Source organism: Nymphaea colorata, chromosome 5, assembly GCF_008831285.2.
Source record: "Nymphaea colorata isolate Beijing-Zhang1983 chromosome 5, ASM883128v2, whole genome shotgun sequence".
In the NCBI taxonomy this organism is placed as follows: domain Eukaryota; kingdom Viridiplantae; phylum Streptophyta; class Magnoliopsida; order Nymphaeales; family Nymphaeaceae; genus Nymphaea; species Nymphaea colorata.
In genome coordinates this window covers 5,248,043-5,273,096 of record NC_045142.1, presented here as the reverse complement: position 1 = coordinate 5,273,096, position 25,054 = coordinate 5,248,043, and the positions used below count along the sequence as shown (strand labels likewise).

General features: G+C 37.1%; 2 protein-coding genes across 2 annotated transcripts; both read left to right on the top strand.

The window, feature by feature from the left end:
* Positions 1-369: 369 nt before the first annotated feature.
* Positions 370-5,969, top strand: LOC116254419 (probable LRR receptor-like serine/threonine-protein kinase At4g20450). Its single transcript, XM_050077931.1, has 6 exons — positions 370-506; positions 775-968; positions 2,471-2,688; positions 2,788-2,914; positions 4,370-4,438; positions 5,502-5,969. The coding sequence occupies exons 1-6, from the start codon at positions 370-372 to the stop codon at positions 5,660-5,662; spliced, it is 906 nt and encodes a 301-aa protein (XP_049933888.1). The 3' UTR covers positions 5,663-5,969.
* LOC116254418 (probable LRR receptor-like serine/threonine-protein kinase At1g51810) lies at positions 5,710-19,553 on the top strand. Its single transcript, XM_050077930.1, has 9 exons — positions 5,710-5,842; positions 10,731-11,256; positions 13,286-13,773; positions 14,604-14,736; positions 14,922-14,990; positions 15,076-15,147; positions 16,209-16,280; positions 16,493-16,678; positions 19,508-19,553. Exons 1-8 carry the CDS (start codon positions 5,710-5,712, stop codon positions 16,629-16,631), a joined length of 1,632 nt encoding a protein of 543 aa, XP_049933887.1. The 3' UTR covers positions 16,632-16,678; positions 19,508-19,553.
* Positions 19,554-25,054: the final 5,501 nt, after the last annotated feature.

Genomic DNA, 25,054 nt, shown 5'->3' with positions numbered 1-25,054 from the left:
TGAGAGAGCTGCTAAAAAGAAGCTAGGGGGTCATGAATGCATGTGCGTGTATATGATTTAAGCACTACATCATCCGTTGTTATACAATCTGATAACTAATTTACATTGTTTTTTGTCAATTTAGTTGTCAGCTTACTAGTATCTAAACCCACATATTTAAACTTAAAAGCTAAAAGAGAACTTGTAACTTGAACCTGAAGCTTGAGGTGGGTAAATTGAGTTTCAACTGACCTCATTTGGTGAGATTGCTTACCATAGTTTTGAAAATCTGCATGGGCCATGCTATATTTGTAAGCCAATTAGCTATGCTGAAATTGTAGTCTGTTGAATTTTTTGTTCCTCACATGAGTGCACTTATAAAGTGTGAATATGCAATTGCAGCTTAATCTCCATATGGACATTGTTATGATAGTCTTGCCATCGATTGGTTGCAGGATCCTGGCAGACAATAATTTCAATGGATCCCTACCAGCATCTTTGAAAGGCAATCAACATATAAAACTAAAGTATGTGGGCTTGTATGGAGAAGTCAACCCAGCATGAGCATCATGAGAATATTTTAGGATATGTGTGAGAGTGGGGTGGGGGGGGGGGGGAGGATAGAGAGAGAGAGAGAGAGAGAGAGAGAGGCAATTATAGGGTGCAAGATACTTCTCAAGTCTATTAAAAACTCTATGTGAAAAGAAAAACTAAAAAAAAAAAAAAAACTATAAGTGGGTGATGATATTTCATCGATGGCATGATTTGAGTTTCGTTAATTATCTATGCTTTCAGTATAAATGGAAACAACATTACTAGAGACAACCCATTGCCTACACATGGTGAAAGAAATATGAAGCAGATCATCATTGGAGTATCAGTTGGCTCAGTTATCCTATTTCTATTGCTAGTTGGTTGTGTCTTCTATGCATGCCTTCGATTCCCACATCCCAGGCCATCACCTCATCTTGTGATGGAAAATAATGTAGGTAAGCTTTATTCATTCATAAATGTCCCATAATAGGCTGTTTTTGAATTGATTGCCAATATCAAACTACATTAATTTTCCTACTCCCTCTAGTAAATAGCCCAAGCCACTTCCTCATGAAAAATGAGAAAAAGCATTCTAGCTATACAAACAATGATTATTGCTGCTAAAACTCTTTTGTGAGCATCAACTCTTTTGTACCCTTTGTCTAACTCATCCTGCTATTGCTAATTGCCTAGAAGTAGTACTGCTGTTGTGCTTTTGGGGCATACAATTGACTCATACATAGCTGCATGCATGCTAGATCTATATGTGAATCAATGCATGTGGATCTCATTGAAACATCTTAAAAGCAGTTTGCACAATTCGTGTTGTTGATATGCAATCTCATTCATATACCATTGGTCTACCTGGTCATGTGGGTTGGAAGAACATGTTTCAATTGCCTTCAAACTAATGTAGTCTTCACCAATCACATAGGAAGGAAGTGAGCTTGAACCACATTCCTATAGAAAGGGGCCATTTAGAATTGATTTGTTAGCCATGCTCTACATCCTCTCAAGAAAAACATATCCACATTTGCCTAGATTTGTATTTGTCTGTGGCAAATGATGAACACATTCATGTGCAAATCTGGAGCCTCATCGAGGTAGTGTACTATAAGTGGATGCATGAATAACCAGACTTGAGATACTACTTTATAATTCAGCACATTTTATTGTTCTATTGTCTATAGTCAGTTGTTCATATACAAAAAGTGAAACGTTCGAGACTTACAATACCCAAACCATTTATCAATTCCACTTTTCCTTGTACAATCATTGTTGTTGTGCTTGAGTCTCCATTACTTCATTGCTTAGAATATTTTTTTTCTCCACCAATTTCATAGTTTAGTGCCAACTTTACAAGGCTGAGTAGTGAGCCTCTTCTTAACTGCATCACCTCCTCATGTTTACAGCACAATCAGCTTTAGTTAACTACAACATTTTCTACAACTTCTAATATGAAGTGAATAGGTGATTGATGTACTCCTTTTAGAGTAAAAGAAGACAAAGTATCTGTGAAACTACTGTACTCTTAATCCTAAAGGCATTGGCATAAGGAGAGTAGGTAATGGTTATCAGACAAATAGCCATGGTTTTATTCCCACAAGCATCTTCCTCTTTATAGAAACTCGAGCAATGCCTTCTAGGGTTAGGTAGGCACATTCAAGGTGTTCTACAGTCCCATTTTTTTTTACAAGGGTAGGAGTTGGGTTTCCCATCAACTTGTTTGACAAGCAAAAACTAACACATATTCAAACTAACAAAAATAATAAAAAGGAAGTGAATTTATCCCAACTAATTCGCTTTCAAAATCAATTTTTGCATTATACTTATCTATGAAATTGGATATTGCCATGAAAATTGTTAAAAAAATGGCTCAAAAAACATTTTTCACACTCACCATGAAGATGGAAAGTGCAAGCTTGATCAGTTAAGGAATTGTTATATAAAATTGTAGTGAATCTTGGAAAGCAACAGGCTCGTTGTATTCAGTCAGGGCCAAGCCATGTATTCACATATGAAGAGATTGTGAAGATCACATGTAACTTTGGAATCCTTATTGGTGAGGGAGGATCTGGCTCTGTTTATTATGGCCGCCTTGATAATGGCAATGAAGTTGCAGCCAAGGTATTGAAAAATTTGCAGCAACAAGGATCTAAACAGTTTGTTGCAGAGGTTCGAATACAAATATCTTTTGTCATTTAATAATTTATGCTTGTTTCTTTTCTATTAATAAATGAAGGATCTCAAGTTTTCTCATGTGCAATATTTCAGGTCAAATTGTTGATGACAGTGCACCATAGAAACCTTATTTCATTTATTGGATTTTGTGAAGAGGACAATAATATGGTTATCCTCTACCAGTACATGCAAAATGGAACCTTGAGAGACCTCTTATCAGGTAACCACCCAGCAAAATTTCGTTTTTTACTGTTTAGGATGAATTTAGAATTATATACAACAAATAAATCATAAAAGTGAAAGCAAGTCATGTCGTCACATGAGTGGCATAAAATATGTCGAGCAACATGCATAGCCGCTAGATAACTACTTTCCAAGGCTGTAAAGGAATTTGTCTACAACACTTTATGTTTCATGGCATCTCATTGTACAAGGTCCTACTCTAAATTCATGATCATTGTCATGCTCATAATGCGAAAAAAATTGATTGAAAAATCAATTAGTAGCACCAGCATTTGAAAAGTTTCTCACTTCTAGACCTAGCTAAATTATAGAAGTTGTTGTCTTGATGGACTTTCTTTTTGTTCTATTTTTTAAAATATTTTCATTTTCTATGTCTTATTTAAAGGGGCGATTACAGCGTGTGAAGAAATTATCATCCAAATAGATTATTACTTCCCATTTTATGTAGTAGTGTTTTTGTATTTTCCCGATACTCATTCTTTGACCTAGTTTATTTATGATAGCGGGTGAACATTAGTTTTCATGTAATCGTGTGCTACACTCTTGCCAAGAGGCCAAAAAAATCAAAATAAACTATGAGAGATATTAGAACGAGAACCATTCTCAGCCATTAGGAGACCTCAAACTAAGCATTGGGGGAACACATTAACTAAACGGTTGTATGTTGATAATTGATTTGGTTCTTGTCTTCTATATCTAGACAACTTAAGCTCACCCTCTTCCTCGATGCTAATAAGCAAGAAAAAATCCACATGCACATTATTCTTGTAATGAACACACAAGAGACTTTCCATGAGTTCGATGGTTAGCCATGAAACTCAGCCAATGAAGTTGAAAAATTAAAATAAAAACGAAAGAACACTTTAATCACTAAAGTAGAAATTGAAGTTTTTGATGAAATAGAAAATACTGAAAAAGTAAAAAATATGTCCAATAAGTGGCATCAAGGAAGTTAGAAAGCTATAAAATTATAAAAAGAACACAGACTTGATCTATCCCTTAGGTGGATTTCTGCTCAAATCTCCTTAGCGCACCACTTCGACCAGCACAACAAATGGTGAACTAAAATGAAGAGTTTTCAGGCTATTTTCTTATCACCCCCTGTTCGTCATGCTGGAACAGGCCAAGTAACTACACCACTTGGGATAACAATTGCCTAAAGAAAATGCATGGGTAAGCAAAATAATGTTTCTCTCTCTCTCTCTCTCTCTCTCTTATATATATATATATATATATATATACACACACACACACACACACACACACACACACACACACACACTTAAAACTGTCAATTTTCCAAAATTTTAAGATTACGTTACTTTTAAACCTATGGCAATATTGATGATACTACGGCAGTGACTGTTTCATGAAATTTTAAAGTGACAGTAATAAACCAGGAAACTGAATGCTAAGATATTGTTTCTTGTAGGCAAGAAAACCATAACAGAACCTTTAACATGGATAAGGCGGCTGAAAATGGCTTTGGATGTTGCAACAGGTATGCAAACCACTGTTCATTTGGTTTCTGTAGCTTGGTCATCGTTATCATCCATTTGTCAATGTCGACAGATTGAGCTTACAATGTAGGTTTGGAATATCTACACTCATATTGTGAGCCAGCCATCATCCATAGAGACATAAAAAGCCGAAACATCCTTCTGGATGAACAATTACATGCCAGATTAGCAGACTTTGGAATTTCTAGGGCTGTTGATATGACTCAAACATCAACAATTGCTGCTGGCACTCCTGGATATATTGATCCTGAGTATGGCTTTTTAATTAAATTATTACATCTGATTTGCTAAATATTCACATACTTTTATTGCCCATGACATGTCAAGATCTAATTCACTCAATACATACTGTAGCGAAAGCCAATGTGAATTGTTGGCTTCAGGCACTTGGCCCAGGACCCCAGCCAACCCTGCGTGTATAAGTTGGTTCTGTAAAAAACGAGCTAAAATATGAAAACCGATGCCAAATTTATAGGGAAAGGTATATACTTTATGGGACTAGGAAAAGTAAGTTGCTAGGTATGCTTAATTTCTGACGTGGTCGCATGCTCAATCGATAACTAAATTCTGCTAAAGAATTGACCACTGGTTTTTCAATAGAAGATATAAGTCACTTCGCAGTTTATCTTCATACTATGAAAGCTCTAGGATGCACTTCATTTTACCGCCATAGATAACCATCCTGCAAGTGTAATTCATTACTTTCAAATAATCATATGCGGATGTTCCATTGTCGGATAGGTCAGCTATTCGCCTTTCATACGTCTACATATAATTGTTCAACAATATATATATATATATATATATATATATATATATATATATATATATGTATGTATGTATGTTTGTATGTATGTATATATGTATAAAGAATTTCAAGAAAGCATGTAGAAAAATGCATCATATTGTATTCAAGAAAGTATCGTAAAAAGAAAAAGACACCAATTCAAAATAACATCAAAAGCACAAAATAGCAAACACGCCACTAAGACTACCCTTGAATTAATTCCAAATAAAAGATTGACATATGCTTCTGTTTTCCAGGTACTACGAAGCAAACATTCTCTCCAAAAAGAGTGACATTTATAGCTTTGGTGTGGTTCTTTTTGAGCTTATGTGTGGTCGTGCAGCCATATTTGGCAGTGCTGACGAGTGTTCTCGTATTGTTCAATGGGCAACTTCGAAGATTGTTAAGGGCGATATAGAGAGCATTGTCGACCCAAGAATTAAAGGGCAGTACAATAAATATTCGATGTGGAAGGCTGCAGAGATAGCATTAGCATGTACTGCACGGAGATCCGCTGAGCGGCCAGACATGCATGATGTTCTGATTGATTTGAATCAGGCAATGAAGATGGAGATGGAGATTGATCACCAAGAATTCGGTACTTCGGGGACAGATGTGATGACTAATTAACTGTCTTCAACTGAAACATCTGCCTCAAGACCAAATCTCTCAGGACAACTATATTTGTAAGGTAGGAGTTCATGTTGACATCAACATCATAAAAGTTGGACCAAACATCTATAAATTCGCTGATCCTTTTCTGCTTGACAATCAATTTGTTCAAAACATGTACAGATAATGCTGATGATTAAGCATTTTATGAAGGGTGTTGTGTTTTGTTTGATTAGTTGTAGTAAAAATGCATGCTAGTTAGTAGTTACTGGTTCTAGTATTTTCTACAGAAAGTGGCGCTTGCTTATACCCTCAAAACTCAAATGCTTATCAATGAAGGCTGCAGGAATTCCTCCACTTGATTAGTTCACATTGAAAACAATGTTACTTGTCACTACCTCGTCTTTACAATCCGATAGGAGGATCAGCTTAGCGGAATAGGGATACCATTTAAGGTGTCCAGCTAGCCACTCTAAAACCCATATCAGACACCAAGCTGTTGCGCCTCCACCAGCCACGAATGTAAGTTATAAAAACGTTGACTTTGGTCCATCCAAAGTGGGAAAAGAGACCAGCCATTCAACGCAACCATTTACCAGATACCTTAAGGTTACTTTCTTCAAGGATAGGAAATATGACCTTGCAAGAGCTTCTCAACCCTTCCAGTACTTCACATCTAAACATACTTTTGCATAATCCTTCCTTTTCATTCCTCCCTTTCGCATCATCCTCTCTATCCTTCTTTACCTTGTCATTCCATTTTCATTTATTAGAGAGCTTGTTAATTAATTATGATATCTTTGACTTTATGTTCATGAAATAGAGCATAGTGTTGAGTTGAAACCCAAACTAATTTGTGACCCATCAACTATGACAACTTGACATGCAAGTTGAAGGGTGCACCGCTGCCATCACTGGAACTGACACATCTCAAGACTCCAGAGGCAAGGGAATAGAGGGGCCTTTGGGCCTAAAAATATGCCAAGTTGAGACAAGGGAATTTAATTATTTCATAAAATCAAAATAGAAACATATATAAGTGCCACTATTGAAAGCAACGGAAGATAAATAGAAAGATATATAAATGCCTGAAAGTATAGCATGATGAGAGGGGTATATGGAACATCTTTGGGGTTTATTCCTCCAGCCGATCTTATATCTTAATTTATATTTCTATATAAATATAACTTGATTCCGTTTCATAAATTGTTCGAATTTGATTTAATTTTTGAATATTTTCAGATCAATTTAATTGCACCAGTTTTAACAACATTGCACGTGCATCCCATGAGCCCTTTCTTGGTGAGCTAGGGGATCGAAATATTCCTACACCTCGGAAGCTCCTCCTAGCCTCATCTCCAGCAGGGCAAACACATGGCTGTTGCTTCCACTGTTTTAAACATGATCATTCACCAAAACAGAGGAGGTAGTTCAATTTTTCATAATATAAAGAAGAGTACTTCTCCACAGGTAGGGGCTCGTTTGATTGCCACAAAAACAGAAGAAGAAAAATTAGGAACTTTTTTGCAAGAATAATTTTTTAAAATAATATTTTTTTTTCTCTTTAATTCTGAATTCAGCTTGTGTTTGAAGGCCTGGATCATGAATGTTGCAAATAATGTTTTTTTTTTCTGTTTGAGTAGCCTGCACAATAAACCTTGAAAAAGAAAAAAGATCTTTGCCCAATACCCGGTCAAAAACAGGATCGCTGCCTTCTTCCATTCTGATCAAAATGAGATAAGATAATGACTGATTCAAAAGACTTAGGGGCGCTTGGGTGACACCCTCCTCTTACTTCCCTTCCCTTTAAGAGCAAAACAACAGCAAAAGACTTAAGGGCGCTTGGGTAAGTTCATTTATCTACTGCAGGAATGCAATGAGGCTTGCATCGAGCATGAGCAGTGGCTAGGGGGTTTGTCTCATGGACGTAAGCTGTCTTCTTGAACAGGAGTCAAGGGAACACTACGTAAAAGGTATCAAAATTTTGGTGACGTTAATTTCACGTCAGTAAAAAGGACAGTAAAATGCCAAAACCTATTTTTGGTGGCACTTCGTCTCTTGCATCAGTAAATGTCGATTTTACTAACGTTTTTTAAAACATCAGTAAAATCATCAGTGACACTATTTTACTGACCTACAAGTTGGTGACGTCCTTTTACGTCAATAATTTTTTTTTCCTGTGTAGTGAACTTTGAGTTGGAAGGTACCCTGCTTGTGTCAGCAGCTACAATGGCGTGGGCAGTAGGGAGCATCAGTGAGGCCTTTGCATGCAGGAATTGTTGGCTAACATAGAGTCACATATGGATTGGTTTGGGGCAAGGAAAAAAAAAAAAAAACCGAAGAGGCAGTGGCATTTTATAAATTTTTTTAAAGCTATGTACATTTTAGTCTTTTAATATTTTCATAATTCTTTTGGTACAAATATTTTCATAATTCTCATTTTATCTTTTCAAGAGCATTTTCAGTTTCCAATGCCAGCTCTACATTTTTTGGGTTTTCACACACATATATAGTTTTGAAATAGTGCCTCTTGGCCTAAACGGCTGGTAACTTGGACAACACGCTGCTCTCTGCTACGGGCAACGGTAAGGCTCTTCAGGCCTTCAGTGTGATTCATTGGCCTGCTTATCAGCGTAAGTTGATTCTTGGTCTCATCCGCCCTGAAGGACATCTATGGAAATCCAAACTGAACTCCTCAATCATGACGTCATTCTTCATGATCAAGATGGCAACCCACCATGTGGTGAAACCACGAGAGCTAGCTCATCTCATCCTTATCAATTCTTGGACAAATATATGGCAACTAACTGCTGAATCGGTCAAAATAAATAAGAAGTCGATTACTTCTTCTGAAACCATCTCTAATTGAGAGCATGTTAATAATGTTGACTTATGGCGTCCTCGTATATAATATTTTGTGTGTCTCTATTTGCAGAATAGTCTAATTTACATGAATCTAAAATATTAACAAGTTTACTATTAAGAAAAGGGAACTTGCAGAGCCATTCTTTACAAAGGGGGGTCTGCGTTTTCAGCTGCTCAACTGGCAGCTTAGGCAAGAAAAAATATACCAACAAAAAAAATGAAAAAAATGAATTTTAACAAGAATAGCACAAATAAAAAACAAAAAAAAGAAAAACGTTGAGAGGAAACTAAAGGGTTGAACTCGCAATAAATGGGAGCATTTAAAGTTGTGGCATCTAGCTTCATCATTTTTGCAGGATAATTTGAAAGGAATAAGAAAAACATAAAATAATATCCATATGAAACACACAAGGGGAGAGAGAGAGAGAGTAGGCATACTTGTGTGAGCTATCCAATCAGAAGAGTGAAGAATATTAGGTAAGGCTCCTGTAATTCTTTCATTCTTTGTTCTTTGAGTAATAACATGTTGAGAAGCCATGAGCCAGCAGGGTTGCACCAAAAATATTAGGTGAGGAAGAGGAGAGAGTAAGGATGGGAGGAGAGGGCATCCGCTTTTAAAGAAGGGGCAAAAGATTGGGATTGAGTTGCGTGCACGCAACAAATGTACATCGAAGGGGATGGCGGCATTTATGAATTTTTTTTTTTATAAAGGAGTAGGCATTTTAGACATTTTCACTTTTTTACAAGTCTACCTTTCCTTTTTAAAAATTTACGTTTATTATTTTAATAAAGGTATTTTGCTCATTTTTATTTCTGTGTCTCCGCATATAACTAGCTTCTTAAAAGTTTCAGTGATGCAGGCATGCAACATCCTCACGTCACTAAAAGCACAATAATGCGAAATCCAACATGGGAAATGAAGGTCGAGTATTCAATCAAAAAACAAATTTTACTGACAAGAAACGTCGGGACATTGATAACTAAATTAGTGAAATTTGAAGAAGAGTGTGGGAACAGATACAGAACCTTTTGTGATGTCATTGGAGAACCAGCAATGTGAGGATCTTGTACCAATCTTTCAGAGAAATGTCACTGATCACCAAACCATTTGTGACGTTACCTAGAAAAAGATTAACAAAGAGGATATCTTCACTGACATCCAGCCAAAAAACAAGAGCGAAAAATTTTGAACACTTTCACCTATACATGAATAAACAAAGTACTCCGTCCTCCCCCTACATCCGTAAATTGATCGGTCCTCCCACTCCCAATAAACAAAGTACTCGGTCCTCCCCCTACATGAATAAACAAAGTACTCCGTCCTCCACCCCACTCTCTCTCTATGTAATATATATATGAGCAAAAGAGACACTGAGGGAGACTATAATATTTGTGAGTAATCCGGAGTCACAGATTTATATTAAGACCTTTGACTTTACAATATTGTTTAACATTAATTTCACGCCCACAGAAGCTTGCCTCTACGGAAATCATCAAAGCGGGCTTATTTATACTCTCTCTTGGCAAAATTAATCTCCAAATAAGGTAGGTCTCCTCATCATCTTGTATACCGATGGAGAATTCATTCAGGATGGCAAGATCCCTGCGGCTCTTTGCTTTGTGCACTGCAATCCAAATTTGCTCCTGCTTTGCGGATCAGCGTGAGAGTTTTCATTGTCTCCCTTCGGGCCTGTTTTCTTTATTTTCCAAGCAAGAAATACACATGCCCACACGTAGAGTGCACATAATTAGTGCTTCTAGTTCCCCTCCTGCAATGACATCGTGCACACTTTTCTATTGGGAGCTCAGTTTACACATGTCAGTTATTGGTTTCCTTCTCCTACATATCTGAAATTAGTGTTTTTGAAAAGTGGCATATCTTTGGAGATTAATAGCTTTCATACAAGGGAAGGATTTGATTTAGAGAAACTATAGAGCCATCCCCATGGGAGGGACGCCCTTCATGCATGCATCGTAACCGGTGATATTTTCCTTTGTTTCCTTCCCAGTGTTCTTAAGTATTGACTGTGGAGGAACTGGCGAGCACACCGACCGGTCAGGCATCAAATGGGTGGGCGACGATGGTTACATTAAGACAGGGAAGGCTGCCCAAGTCCAGAATTTAAGAATATACAACCAAGAGGTCAACAGCCTCCGCTACTTTCCCTCCCAGAAGAAGAGCTGCTATGTGATAGCAGGGGTAGCCACGGGCAAGAAACACATGGTTCGGGCATCCTTCTTCTACGGCAACTACGACGGGAAGTCATCGCCACCTTCCTTCGATCTTCAATTCGATGGCAACACTTGGCTGACTGTGAACACTTCATCCAGTGAGGGCCAATATTTTGAAGTAATATATGGACCCAAGCGAGACAAGATCAGCGTCTGTGTTGCTCGCACATCGCCCGACCACATACCCTTCATCTCCACTCTTGAAATCAGGGAATTTGAGCCGAGCATGTACAAAACGAACGACAAAGAAGACGTTCTTCTGAGGATGACCAGGAATGCCTTCGGAGCGAAGGACTGGGTGAGGTAAGAACAAAAGCTACATAAACTGTGAGGAGCGGGTTTGAGGCTATTTGCACGGAACTCCGACTTAAAAACTAAAAAATCATATTTTTTAATTTTCCGACCGTAGTATTTAAGGCTTTGGAGTATTTTAAGGATCTGAAGATGAGAAATAATCACCATGAATGGGCCATGAATGGGCCGATTTGGATCCCATCAGTTCGACTGATTCGATAATTGGTAGCCGACCCTAAAGTGTAGTGTTTGAACATTTTTTTTTAAAATTTGAGCCTTTAATATCAGTTATTTTTTCATTCATTTATTAACATTATTCACTGCCAATTCAGTTAAATCGCCGAATCAGCTGGTTATTGAATTGACATCTACACAGATTCAATTCTCAAACCCGTTTTTGAAAGGACAAATTTAAGTACTGTTTATTAATATTGCAATTAGAACAAAATTCTGTTTTATCCTTCATGTTATAAGTATTAGTTTTATTGTAATTAATAAATTCATCATTTCATATAGTCTGTGTTATAAAATGTGCTTTAATCATTCTTAATAAAAGTCGTCGGGAGCGCTACCTCCCAGCAGCCTTTGCATCGGCCATGAGAAATTATTTTATGGTACAAATGACAGATTATAATATTATCCATCCTAACATATTGTGCTTTGTTTCTTTATACAAGTCACAAACTCAAAATCGCGTCAAGGTAAAACTATATATATAGTTAAGAGAGAGAAAGAAGTGGGTTTGAGCGGCAACATCCTGAGGGTTGTTTAAGTTTTCATTTGATCTTACGATCTTACCCGAGAGAACTGCATGAAACAGTATAGCATGAAAAAGTACAAGCTATCTGCAGCATTAACCACCAAGTCTAGCACCAGTTATTTTTTGTCATATATAACATTTGGTCAACTTCTTGTTTCATGAAAAACCAAAACCCCACTCAGCCATGACACCAAGCTACACACACACTCACACACTCACACACATATAGATGTATACATTATTGGGTTTGGCTTCTACCAATTATAACTTCATCTACTTTTAAGTCTACTTGTTTAATCTTTAAATGCCTATTACACAACAAGCATTCAAGTGAAAGAGACAAATAGATGCTATTATTCATGGTGGAAGTTGAATTAATCGTGCTACACACACACATATATACACAAACACACAAATAATATAGCCAGTCATTAAATGAAATCGTATTTCTGGAAATCACCTAGAACGTGAATTCATCGATCATATCATTTGCCAGCAAAGTCAGCCACGGATACTTAAAGATATATGTCCAATATGCCTACCTTGCTGAGCTGATTCGGATTTATATTAATCCAATTATAAAGCATTTTTCAGATTTTGTCACAATTCCAGCATCTCTTTCAAACATCTAGATGATATATTGTCTTTAGATATGAGAGAGCTTTATCTTGGCTCATTAACAAACATAATTAGAACATCATTTGCATAGAAAATAGACTAAACAGTTTGATGATGCTCATTTATAGTAAACATCCCATCACAATAAAAAGGTATGAAGAAAGCAAAGCTGGTTATAATGACCAGAATACCCCGGTCACTAAAAAGGGGAACCCCTATAAGGATAGAAAAAGGTAGTGAAAGAGTTAAAATATAAAAGGATTTTTCTTTCTGAAAATTACCCAAAAACACCCCAGCTTCCCTCGTCTCTTTTTATTTATGAGTGCTTATCTGTTGCACCCACCAACTCCCTTTCTCTCTGGAGAAAGGGGGTGATCTCTTTAGAAAAACCCAATGTCCCTCACTCCCATTAACCAATAGGGAAAGTTGACACTATGGACACTACAATCATAGCTCTCTAAATCCAAACATCCTTATTTTCAATTCATTTCCTTCAATGAGATTGACCGATTTTAAGGTAGAAAAGATGGTTGTGAAAAGAAAAATTGAAAAAGAAAAATTGAAAAGAAAAGAAAGTAGATATATGGGTCAAAGAGTACGTGAGACAAAAACGAGTTGAAAAAATAGTTCTTTAACTTTCAGTTCTTGCATTGGCTGCAGGTACCCGGATGATCCTTATGATCGTTGGTGGCATTCAAGTGGTAAGATCGAAGGCGTGGTTACTGTGGCGAGAGATAACATGAGCTTCATCCAAAACTTCACGGATATTCCGGGAAAGGCATTGGTCCACGCCATAACACCAGCTTCGAGTAAGGCAACGACTCTGACAGTGCCAACTTCGGGAATATTTTCGGAGGATGCTACCTATTACTTGAAGTTCTATTTCTCGGAAGTATTATGGGCCGCTTCTCGAAAGAAGAGCAGGTCCTTCATTTTCCTTGTTAATGGCGACGGGAATAAAAATGATCCTATAGTCCCTCCTTATGGGTCGGTTATGACGGAGTTCTACAGTCACAGTTATTACATGACAACTGGATCGAACATTTCCCTGATCAGCACAGCGAATGCATCCCTTCCTCCAATCCTCAACGCAATGGAAGTTTTCAAGGTTCAGCGAGGTCTCGCTAATGGAACCAACGCACAGGATGGTCTCTCTCTCTCTCTCTCTCTCTCTCTCTCTCTCTCTCCCTCTTCCTTCTCTCGCATTAAAATAAACGCATGACACTTTATACATCGTTAATCAAGTTGATTAGACAACTTGCAACTAGTTCATATGAGTTATATTGATCCAAATATAGAAATTCCTTGTTGTTTCATATATGAGTTGTTTAATTATCGTTCACAAGGTGTCATATACCAAGTTAAACAAAATAAGTAACAAGTTGTCATTAAATTAGTTAGACAACTCATAATTTATTGTATTTTATATGTATTTTAACAAACACACAATAATTCTTGTACTTTATATGTATTTTAAAGTATAGGCTTTATGTGGTTTTTCTGGTACACGCTTCACCCTTGATGACCTATTGAACAGAGGCGCTTGGTTAAACCATCTTAATTTTCTGAACAGTGAAATTTATGCTCTCCAATATTGTTCATTTCAGATGAAGCATTTGTTTTTTAACTTTGAATCAAGTAAAGAGTCTCACATTTTTTAAAAACTTTTAGTTAGCATTCTGGATGGAATTAAAAGGGCAAATATGATAAATATAAGCCCTTATTTGAGTGGCTACCTTTAGAAAAAGAACATACATAATAGGTTCATTTTATTGCTTTGACCGACTAATGCCTCTTGTTAAAAGCAAGAAAAAGTAATGTTTTTTCTTATTACACATTTTTTTTCCAAGGAAATTGAAAAAAATTAACCACTTCTCCAAGTTTCTGAAATTTTAACTGAAGATCCTTTATACCATTTCTTCTCACTAGAAGTTTGAACATAATGCTGTTTTTTTTTTTTTTTGACAATGGTTTGCAGTGAGCGCGTTGGTGGTGTTACAGGAGCAATATCAGCAACTTCAATTGTGGGCAGGCGATCCATGCCTTCCCGTAGGGTTCACCTGGGATTGGCTCAATTGCAATGCTGATGATCCACCACGTGTTACTGAACTGTAAGTAGCATGCGGTACATAACCGTGGATCTGAGTCCTTCAATTGTTACCTACATTCCGCCCCCGAGTTGAAACTTGGATGAAGTATATTGGCCAAAAACTTGAATTCGATGATACGAATGTTTTTTTTTTCTTATAACCCAAATGCATGATTAATATTCTTTCAATTTTCCTTTGCCTTTTAGGCATCTTAGTGGATCGGGCTTGAAGGGCACCCTTCTGGACTTCAGCAGCCTGACTGCACTAGAGATAATGTGAGAAAAACATGGTCATGCTTGGCTTAATTTCCACTTGAATAATTATATAAAGTTTCACTGAACCTCTACTCTGATTTTGCAGTGACTTGAGTAACAACAGCTTGAATGGACAAATTCCAAACTTCTTAGGGACATTTCCTTCCTTGAAAGAGTTGTGAGTTTAGTCACATGAAAAAGCTTCAATAAATTCTGAAAGCCAGTTCATGACGTGAAACTTAAAGTTTACTTTCTTCAATTCAAGTCTATAGAGTTTTTAATAAGTCTTCAATTCTTGATTGCTTGTTCAAAGCTATCCTGCTTTCTTTCTTCTCGTTTAGTTGAACCTGCCAAATTTGGACCGTGGCCAATGAAAGGGCCCCCAAAGTTGTGTCTGGAGCCCATATGAAACACTGTCTCCCACTGTGGTTGTTCTCATGATTAGAAGCTGCTTCGTCTCTCTTCGCGCTTGCTCCACCTTAGAGAAGTCCTAGTTTTTTAATTAAGCACAAACCTTATTGAGTACAGTTTTTAGGAACAAGATTCCATCTTGAAGTAAAGCTACTTAAAACAATTTATACTGGATGTTACATCTCAAGTAGTATCTCTAAATATCTATTCTGTAACTTGTGTGCATGTTAGCAATCGTTGGCCTGGGTGAGTGGCTTCTTTCTCGCAATGTGTTCTCTATCTCTCTCTCTCTCTCTCTTTCTCTGCCTCAACTTTTTCTATAAAAGTGTATCGATGGGCAAACTGAAAGAACTCTTGAGAGTTTAATGGGTGCAATACCAAGAGTGAGCTTCAAAGGAAGTGAGGCCTAGAACTCTTGCAGCATGTGTCATCCGCACAGCTCCAGATGAAGGGAGGTTTACAGCCTTCAGAGGAACTGAGGCCATCATTTCTTGGAGTTACAAGTAGACCAACAAATGGACATTTGCTTGTTGGCTTCATGTTTCCATAATCTTAAGGCTGCCAATTTAAAGTTACGACTAAATGAGAATTTGTCACTTGATCCTCAAGGTTGAGGTGAGTAAAATGAGTTTTGCTCAGGTTTCATTAGGTGAGATTGCTTGTCTTAATTTTAGAAATCTTTGTGGGTTACGTTATCTTCGTAAGCCAGTGAGCTATGCTGAATCTTCTGTTCCTGATCTGAGTGCGGACATATAGTGTGAATGTACAACTGTAGTTTAATATCCAATTGGACATTATTATGACAGGACTTGCATTGACCAATTGCAGGAACCTGGCAAACAATAATTTCGCTGGACTCTTACCCGCATCTTTGAAAGGCAATAAAAAGATAAAACTAAAGTAAGTGGGCCATTTTTTTTGCTTTTTTTTTTTTTCTGGAGAAGCCAACCCAGCATCATCATTATATTTTTGTGTAGAAAGAGAGAGGGTGCCTAGGTACTTGTGAAGACCATTCAACTCTCTTAAAAACTAAAAACACGATAACTGAAATTGGGTTATAGTATTTCATTCATAGCATGATTTGAGTATCTTTCGTTGTCTTTGTCATTCAGTATAACAGGAAACAACAAGATCGAAGATGACCCAATTCCGCCACAACCAAATGGTGAAAGAAATATGAAGCCGATCATCATTGGAGTATCATTTCAGTCAGTCATCCTATTTCTGTTGCTAGTTGGTTGTGTCATCTAAGCATGCCTTCAAATCCAACATCCCAAGATGTTGTGATGGAGATTAATGTAGGTAAAGCTTTTTATTCCTAAATATGCCTTAACATGCTCTACTTGAATTGATTGCCAATAGAAAACTGCATTAGCTTTCCAGCACCATCTAGTAAATAGGCCAACTCACCTCATGAAAAAAGGGTGCATTTTTAGCTCTACGAATTATGCTTCTGGTTACTAAAAAACTTTTCTGAGCATCAACTCTTTTATACCCCTTGTCTAATTCATCCTTCTATTGCTAACGCCCTGGAAGTAATAACTTATGTTATGCTTTAGGGGCGTACACTTGACCCATAGATAGCTGCATATTTGCTAGGTTCATAAGTGAATCCAATGCATGTGAACCTGCCCAAACCTCTTAAAGACAGTATTTGTGAACCGTGTCATCGATATGCAATCTCATCTAAGTAAGATTGCCCTATGAGCAATGGTCATGTGAGTTGGAAGAACATGTTTCAATTTCCTTCAGACTATTATTATCTTCACCAGTCACTTAGTATAGAAGTGAGATCGATCCTCATTCTCTTAGAAAGAGGCCATTTAGAAGTAATCTGTCAGCCATGCTATATGGCCGAGCGTGGCTCCAAACACAGACAAAATCCACATTTGTCTAGATCTGTATTTGTCGATTATGGACTGATCCAAGACTACATTTGTCTAAATCAAATCAGATCCTGTTAAAATTGCAGCACTCATTATTCTTTTGCTTGTAACAGTTGTTTATCGTAGAAGAGTAAGACATTTGAGACTTAGAAAACCCTAACCTTTTGCTAGTTCCACTTTCCCTGTTCAATCATTGTTATGGTGCTTGATTCACCATTAGTTGATTGCTTAGTATATTTTCTCCATCAATTTTTCATTGTTTGGTGTAACTTTGCAAGGTTGAGTAGTGAAGCTCCTCGTAACTGCATCACTACCTCATGCTTGCTGCGCAATCGGCGCCTAGTCAGCTACAGCAACGTATTCTAGAACTTCTGCTATTATGCGAAGAAGTGATTGATACATTCCTTTTAGAATGAAAGTGAAAAGTATACAAGAAACTATTGCAACTTAGACCTAAAGGGGTATGAATACTGGTCGTAGGTAATGGCTGTTAGGCAGACAACCATGGTTTTATTCCCACAGTTGTCACTGCTCCTCAATAAGCAGGAGCAAGCAGTGGTGGAGCCACAATAGGCTGGTGTGGACAATTCCTCAATTTTCTTTCGTTTTTATATGGATACTGCAGAGTGACTAAGCTGACTGTATTGCTTAGACTCTTTATTCTGTTTAAAAATAATTTCAAGAGATGCATACACTATGTTTACTTATTATGTTATCTCATTTTTGCAATACACTTTAATAATTATAGAAATTTATTTCGAAGCAATTTATGACCAACAAGAATATTCTCGGACTTTTAATATACCAAACAAACTACAACATTAATTTTGTGGAAAATGGATTTATAATTTATTGGTAAAAATTCCTTGAAGTTGACCTTATTTTCAAATCCAAGTAGATTCTGTTTTCTGACAGACTGTGATCGAAAATTTATTTCTCCAAATTTACACGTCAAAAATTAATGAGAACTGTTGAGATTGAAATATAACGTCTTCGTGCATGTTCTCCTTAAAAAGCTCTGCTATTGGATTTCTGGTTATTAATTCATTACAACAGAGATAAAACTCCACACTTGTAAATTAAACAATTTTTGAGATGGTGTTGGGTCCCAGAGTTTTTAATAAATCATCATTACTCAAATGTAGTTGAGCTTTTCAGCATTTCTTCTTAATAGATTTACGCTGTTAGAGAAAAGTTTACAATGAATACAAATTATGTTTGATTTTATATTAAATTTCAAATAAATGTTAAATTATAATGGTTTTTTGTCCAATTCAACCCTTATTTAATAAACAAAATTTTAAAAATTATTTTTAAATGATTTTTCAGTGAAAATTGATTCTTTGTTTCCTGACATCTTAACAGCACTCCAGAAAATTTAACTCTTCTAATTGGCATAGTTTTTAAACTCGTATTCAAAGTTCGAACTGAGTAAAATAATGAACTCTTTTTTAATGCTCATCTCTAAAAATGAGTTAAGTCTGAATGGATAAATATATTTATCCTTTTTCATATCTTTTATTGAAAATGAATTATGATTTATGAACATAATATATGTAGAGACCCAACAACTCATCGATTGCTTAAAAAGATTGCTTATGTGCAAAGATGTTTGAGCATAAAAATAAGTTTTTGACCATATTTCCCTATTAGAAAAGAAACAAAAGTGACATGATTTCTTTTTTTTTTTTGAGAAAAACACTTGTAGCGTTTGGGTGCGCAATAATTTCTTAAAGTTTTTTATGATGAGTGTGCTTTGTTTACATAGCTTAATGTTTTGAATACTAGAACCGTGAATGGTTCTTCAACCTACTTTGAGTGTAAAGGGTACAGAGGTCCCGGACCATCGTTATACGTTTTGGAGAGCGAGGCGTCTCCCTTTGGTCCACCCAATCTATATTCCTTGGGGACCAGTCCTACATGAGTCCTAGACTCCTATGTGGTATGGTCTAAAATTTCTTGAGTAAGTGGTGAGGACAGGAAGCTAGTGGGACACTATTCGATCAAAGATCACCCCTAACTTAAAAAGAAAAATGAATGGTTTTTTACCCATGGTTATCGATTGATTGGTTTGATTGAGAATACATGCATTGTATTTTGTAAACAAATTTTGATGCTCTATCATGTGCCACAAATATATATGTAGGTCTGCAAATTTCTATTTATGTGACATTGTTTTATTATCTTGGTGGTTGTGTTGGGGGAACGTCACGGTTCTCACCTTGTACTTGTTATATTCAGGAAATAACGATGTGGATCAGACAGGAAGCTAAAGATTCAAACCATCTCATCTATGGGACATCAGCTTCTGGGAATGCTTTGTTTTCAGTTGAATAAATTTTTGTTGTAAAAAGAATTGCTCGGAAATGAATAAGAAACTTTGTTGTATGGGGCTAAAATATGTAGTACATGCATGAGTTCACCAATTATATGCGTGATGAAATTTTCAAGAAGGCCCTTGTCTGAATCATATATGACACCCTTCACACCAAGTTCAATGTCCACATATGGCTGCTTGAAGAGGATATTTTGAAGCATATGCAGGTATACACAGCTCCTAACGTATCTAGAGATTGTATAAGGTTTTACGATTGCACGGGCTACCTGAGTTCATCATGCAATTTTACATATTGACTATTGACAACTACTTTTTTGGCCACCTTCCTTTGCACCTCCTTGTTTTCCAAGGTAACTGGTTTATCCTTTACATGTTAGTATCAATTTTTGAGATTCTTACTAAGTACATTCTATGTCTCTATGGATTGCCTTATCTGCTATTTATGAAGGTCTCCCTTGTCAATTTCCCCTGAATTCTTAAATAGTGACCTGTCTATTGCAAGATTTTGATTGTAATATGTAACATAGAGAACAAATGCTATGATGGGTGTGAGAAACAGGTGAAACCAAAGCAATAGAGAACACAGAGCTGCGTAGAGAGTAGAGGGCAGAGCAAAATCTCGCACCCTGTGTTATTGATTGTCAAGAATATATTGAATACAGTCCTTGGGTTAAGAAAAAGAATCAAGATTGTTACAAATCAAGGGTCGTAAAAAATTCTTCTAGCATCAGCCTTCATCCTATGGTTGTAAGCAGACTTCTTACAACAAAATAAGGTTAGAAAAGCAACTCAATAATTGTTTGTGGTCACACCAGCTCTAACTGAGCATAAGAGCATAATTGCGGTTTAATTTCATTTAAATTAAACTTAAACTTTAACACTACCCCCTCAAACTGGAGTGTGCAAATTGCTTTTGCCGAGTTTGGGTTTCAAAAAGATGAACTGCTCATTCCCAAGAAACTTGTAAAAATGCCTGCCAATTGCATGTTAGGAGTATATTTAGGTATATCATCGCTGTTTTGGCCAAATCCCTGACAATGCGACAATCAATCTTCATATGTTTGGTCCGTTCGTGCACTATTGGATTAGATGTCATCTAAATTGCTGTTTTATTGTCACATAAAAGCATAGAAGGGCATGAAATTGATGCTTGTAGGTCAGTGAGAAGAGCGCTTTGAGCCATACAAGTTCACCGGTTGGTTTGCAGGTGCACGGCACTCAGTTGACTGTGACACAACATTTTTTTTTTTTTCAAAAAAATCAATGCACCAGCAAGAAAGACATAGTATCTGGTGATTGATCTCCTGGTGTCCATGCATGCTCCCCAATCATCATTGCTGAAAAACGTCAATTTATAGTTTCTATCTGCTGGAAAAAAAGATTCTTTGGCCAAGAGTCTCCTTTAGACCACACCAACTTCAATGCAGCATGATAATGCACTAGTTGCATAAATCTGCTCAAACAATGAACTGCAAACCTTATATCTAGTTGTGTAATTGCAGGTAAATGAGCTGACCAACATGATGCCGATAAGTGGTAGAATTAGGCATCACCTCTCCATCATCTTTCGATATATTTAGCCTATTCCATGGGCACTTGTGATGGTTTGGCACCGATCATTCCTGTTTTTCCTAGGATACCACAGATATACTTTCTTTGGTACAAATAAATACCTTCTTTAGAGGGTGACATCTCTATTCCAAGAAATAATTTCAATGGGCCCAAATCTTTCGTCTTAAACTGATTGTGTAAATAATTACTAGAAATTGCTGGTTTGATGTTCATCTGTGTGTGTGATGATCAAGTCATCAATATGCACCAGTACTGTAACAAACACTCCAGACCTTTTACAAGTAAACAAAGAGTAGTCCTTCTTGGATTGATTAAAACCAAAACATGTAAAAGCTGAGGAGAATTTCACAAACCAATTGCCAGGAAGTTGTCAAAGACAGTAGAGTGACTTCTTTAATTTGCAAGCTCTTGTTTCTTCCTTGCTTTTGTATTCAGGTGGGAGCTCCACATAGATATCTTCATTCAAATCTCCATTCGAGAAGCATCGTGCACGTCCATTTGACAAAGTATCTAGTTTTCCTTTGTACCAAAAGCTAGCAAACAACTCATGATCACCAGTTTAGCCATCGGTGCATATGTATTATGAAAATATTGTGCTTCGACTTATGCATACTCTTTGCCGCCAACCTGGCCTTTTACCTCCCCACTTCACCATTGGATTTGTATTTTATTCCATGGACCTAGTGACATCCGATTGGGTTCACCTTTGGTGGAGGATAAATGAGTTTTTTTTTTTTATTGGCTTTTAGAGCTGCAATTTTCCCTGCATTGCTTGAATCCAATTTGAATCCCACATAGTTTTGCTAAAAAGAACCAGGTTTATATTGAAACAAGGAAGACCTTGTGAGACTGAGAGAAACAGTCAAATGACAGAAAATTTGGCAAAGAGTAACTGGTTATGCGCCTACCTCTGGCTGACCTTGAAGCAGGTGCTTTAAGACCAACTTCTCCACGACAAAAATCCTTCAATGGAACTAAGGCTAGGCTTTTCTTGTGGATCATATAAGCTATTGTGTTTGAACAAGGTTTTCGTTTCTGGCCTGTGAGATGATTTGTTCTGTAATTTTCTGTGGTTGAGATTCAATTTATGAGTTTTCAGTTAGCTGAAAGGGTGACATTGCAATTAAAGCAGAGGTATTGTTGCTGTTTCCAATTTGTGACATGGTGGTTTCAATTTGTGGCTGCCTTCTTCAATCCTGGTAATTCGTTGTCTGTAAACTTGATCCTCAATTGGCAAGTGTAGCACTGCCATGAGTTTAGTTCCTTTGGCAAGCAAGAAGGGGAGCGCTCATTCATTAAAAAAATTACATCACTGGTACAGATTTTTTTTTTTTTGGATTTCATAAATGTTGTGGGCTTTTTGCCGAAAGAAAAAAAAAAAAAAATGCATCTGTATGATCCGACATCAAACTTTGAAGAAGGTATTAGTTTTCTTGCAAAACACAGACATCTTAATTCTCTTTGATGAGCATAACTAGGCTTCTTTCCATATAGTCTTTCATAGGGAGTTTGATCTTTCTGACTTTCGGTTAGAGTTCTTGTATTCAGGTATGTGGCAGTCAAAATTTTGGAGTTACCCTAGATTGAAATTTTAATGCTCCTGCCGCTTTCAGAATTGACCGTGCGCCTTCTCCACCACACCATTTTGCTGTAGTTGTTGCGCGGGCAGCTGTGATAATGCCCAATACCTATTTGATGGAAAGTCTTTTCAATTCGTTTGAGAAGAATTCAGAACCATTGCCTGATTGTATTCAGAACAATTAAGGGTGTTGTGCTGTGTTTTCTACAAAAAGCTGCTTCATTATGCCGTCAAAATTCAAAAGCTTATCCATAAAGGCTTCCAGTGGTTTAAATCTGATCATTGACAAAAATGGAGGAGGTAGTTCCATTTTTCACAATATAAAGAAGAGCACTTCTCCACAAGGGGCTGGTTTGGTGGCCACCCAAAAAAAAAAAGAAAAGAAAGAAAACAGCTAGGAGCTTTTTTACAAGAATTAGTCTTTAGAATAAGGTGGGAATGTTTTCTTGCTTTTTTAAATTCTGAATTCATTCAGCTTGTGTTTGACGCCTTGGATAATGATTTTTTCCAAATAATGCTTTTTTGCTGTTTGAGTAGCCTGCATAATAAACATGGAAAAAGAAAAGGCCGTTGACCAATACCTAGAAAAAAAACAAGGGATCGTTGCTAAGGATGTTCCACGAGCAAGCAAAGCTCGAGCTCGTCTAACTCGAGCTCAGCCCAACTCGCATGTTGTATTCGAGTTTATCCCCAGGTTAGAGTAAAAATAAGGGGTTTGAATGAGGTTTGGGGACAGGTTTAGATAGATCTGAAGTACTTGAGCAGGTTTGGGCCTAAAACCAGTTCTTGGGTTCGAAGAACCAGACCATAACTAGTCGTACTGGCCCAGAAACGGGCTCAAGCAGATTAATGGATGACCTGGGTCCTAGACAAGTGAACTGGCCCACCTTAAGTTCGAGGTACATTGGGGCCGGATTTGCGAACCTGGTTATATGGATCATACCGATGCACAAAATTTTCTTGCGCCAGTATGGTTAATGACAAAAATACATCCAAGAAAAAACTTTTTGTGACGATGAAAATAAAAATAAAAAAGAAAAAAAATACTAAAAATGACATTCTTTTTAAAAAAATACCAATGTTGTGTGCACCTAACTGCGCACCCAACTTACTTCAGGTAACATATTGATGCTTTGTTATCGTCAATAAAGGAATCACTGACGGTAAAAAGTGTCAGAGCTTCAAAAAACTGTTTCATCGACATGTAACATATGCATCCCACGGCCTTCGGTATCTACTAGATCTAATGCTCCATCTCTTGTGCCGTGTTTTCAGCTGATAGATTTAATAGTAATAATGGGTTTCAATAGAATGAGATGTTCTTTGTGTCCTTTTGGAAAACTTTTGCTGATTTGCAGCAACTTTGCCCTGATTGAGTTCATCTTTCTGGTGAATCTGAACAAAAAATTATCATGTGTTACACAACAATTTCCTGTTGACCCTCAAAACTTTTCCTTGAATTATATGCCATTGCGATCGAGAAAGACAAACTAAGGCTCTGGTACCAAGCTGACACAGTGAGAAAGATGATTTTTCCTCTGAGCCATGGTAAACGCCCATACTAAACTAAGAAGAACCAAAAGAGAATGTAAAACAGGACATGAAAGGAAAAAAAAAAGCACAAATAACGATCAGGATTTCATTCAACTGATATGTGATTTGCACAATGAGGCTAAAATCTTTATATAGACCTAAAATGGATTCCTGGATCTGGATCTAAACAAAACAATAAACAAATAAGAAGTCATGTGATAACGAGATCTGGCTCATTTTGGCATCCTCTCCTACACCAGTGGCTCCTAGCAGCCTGCCAAAGAGGAGTTCGAAACATGAGTAGCCATTCTGCTACTCGACTTATTGTTTATTTTGCATGGAGAAGGACCATGCTCAATTAAGCCAAGTCAGCCCTTAGCGGTCTTGGCGTACCAGCTTTGGTTCGCGGCCAGTAGGCAGCTGGGCATTTGGTCAAGTCTCATGAGCGTCACCTCCTCTTGCGCATGTCGTAACAAGCACAGGCTTGGGACAGGAGGTACTATGCTGTGAAGTTTTATGCGGCCGATCGAGTGATAAAAGAATCAACTATGTCTGGGTGTGGTTTCTCTTGGCTAAAAGAATCAACTAACCCAAGTCTATATGCTGCTATGCATATTAATTTAGAACTTATTTTGTCTTTGTTAGATGATGTCGATGGTTTCATCATGTGATGTTATTGTATAAGTTAAAATATGTATTGATGTTGAATGTCAATATCTGGGTGTCGTACCTCCAGGTTTAGAATAAAGTAATCCAAGTCCAGTTG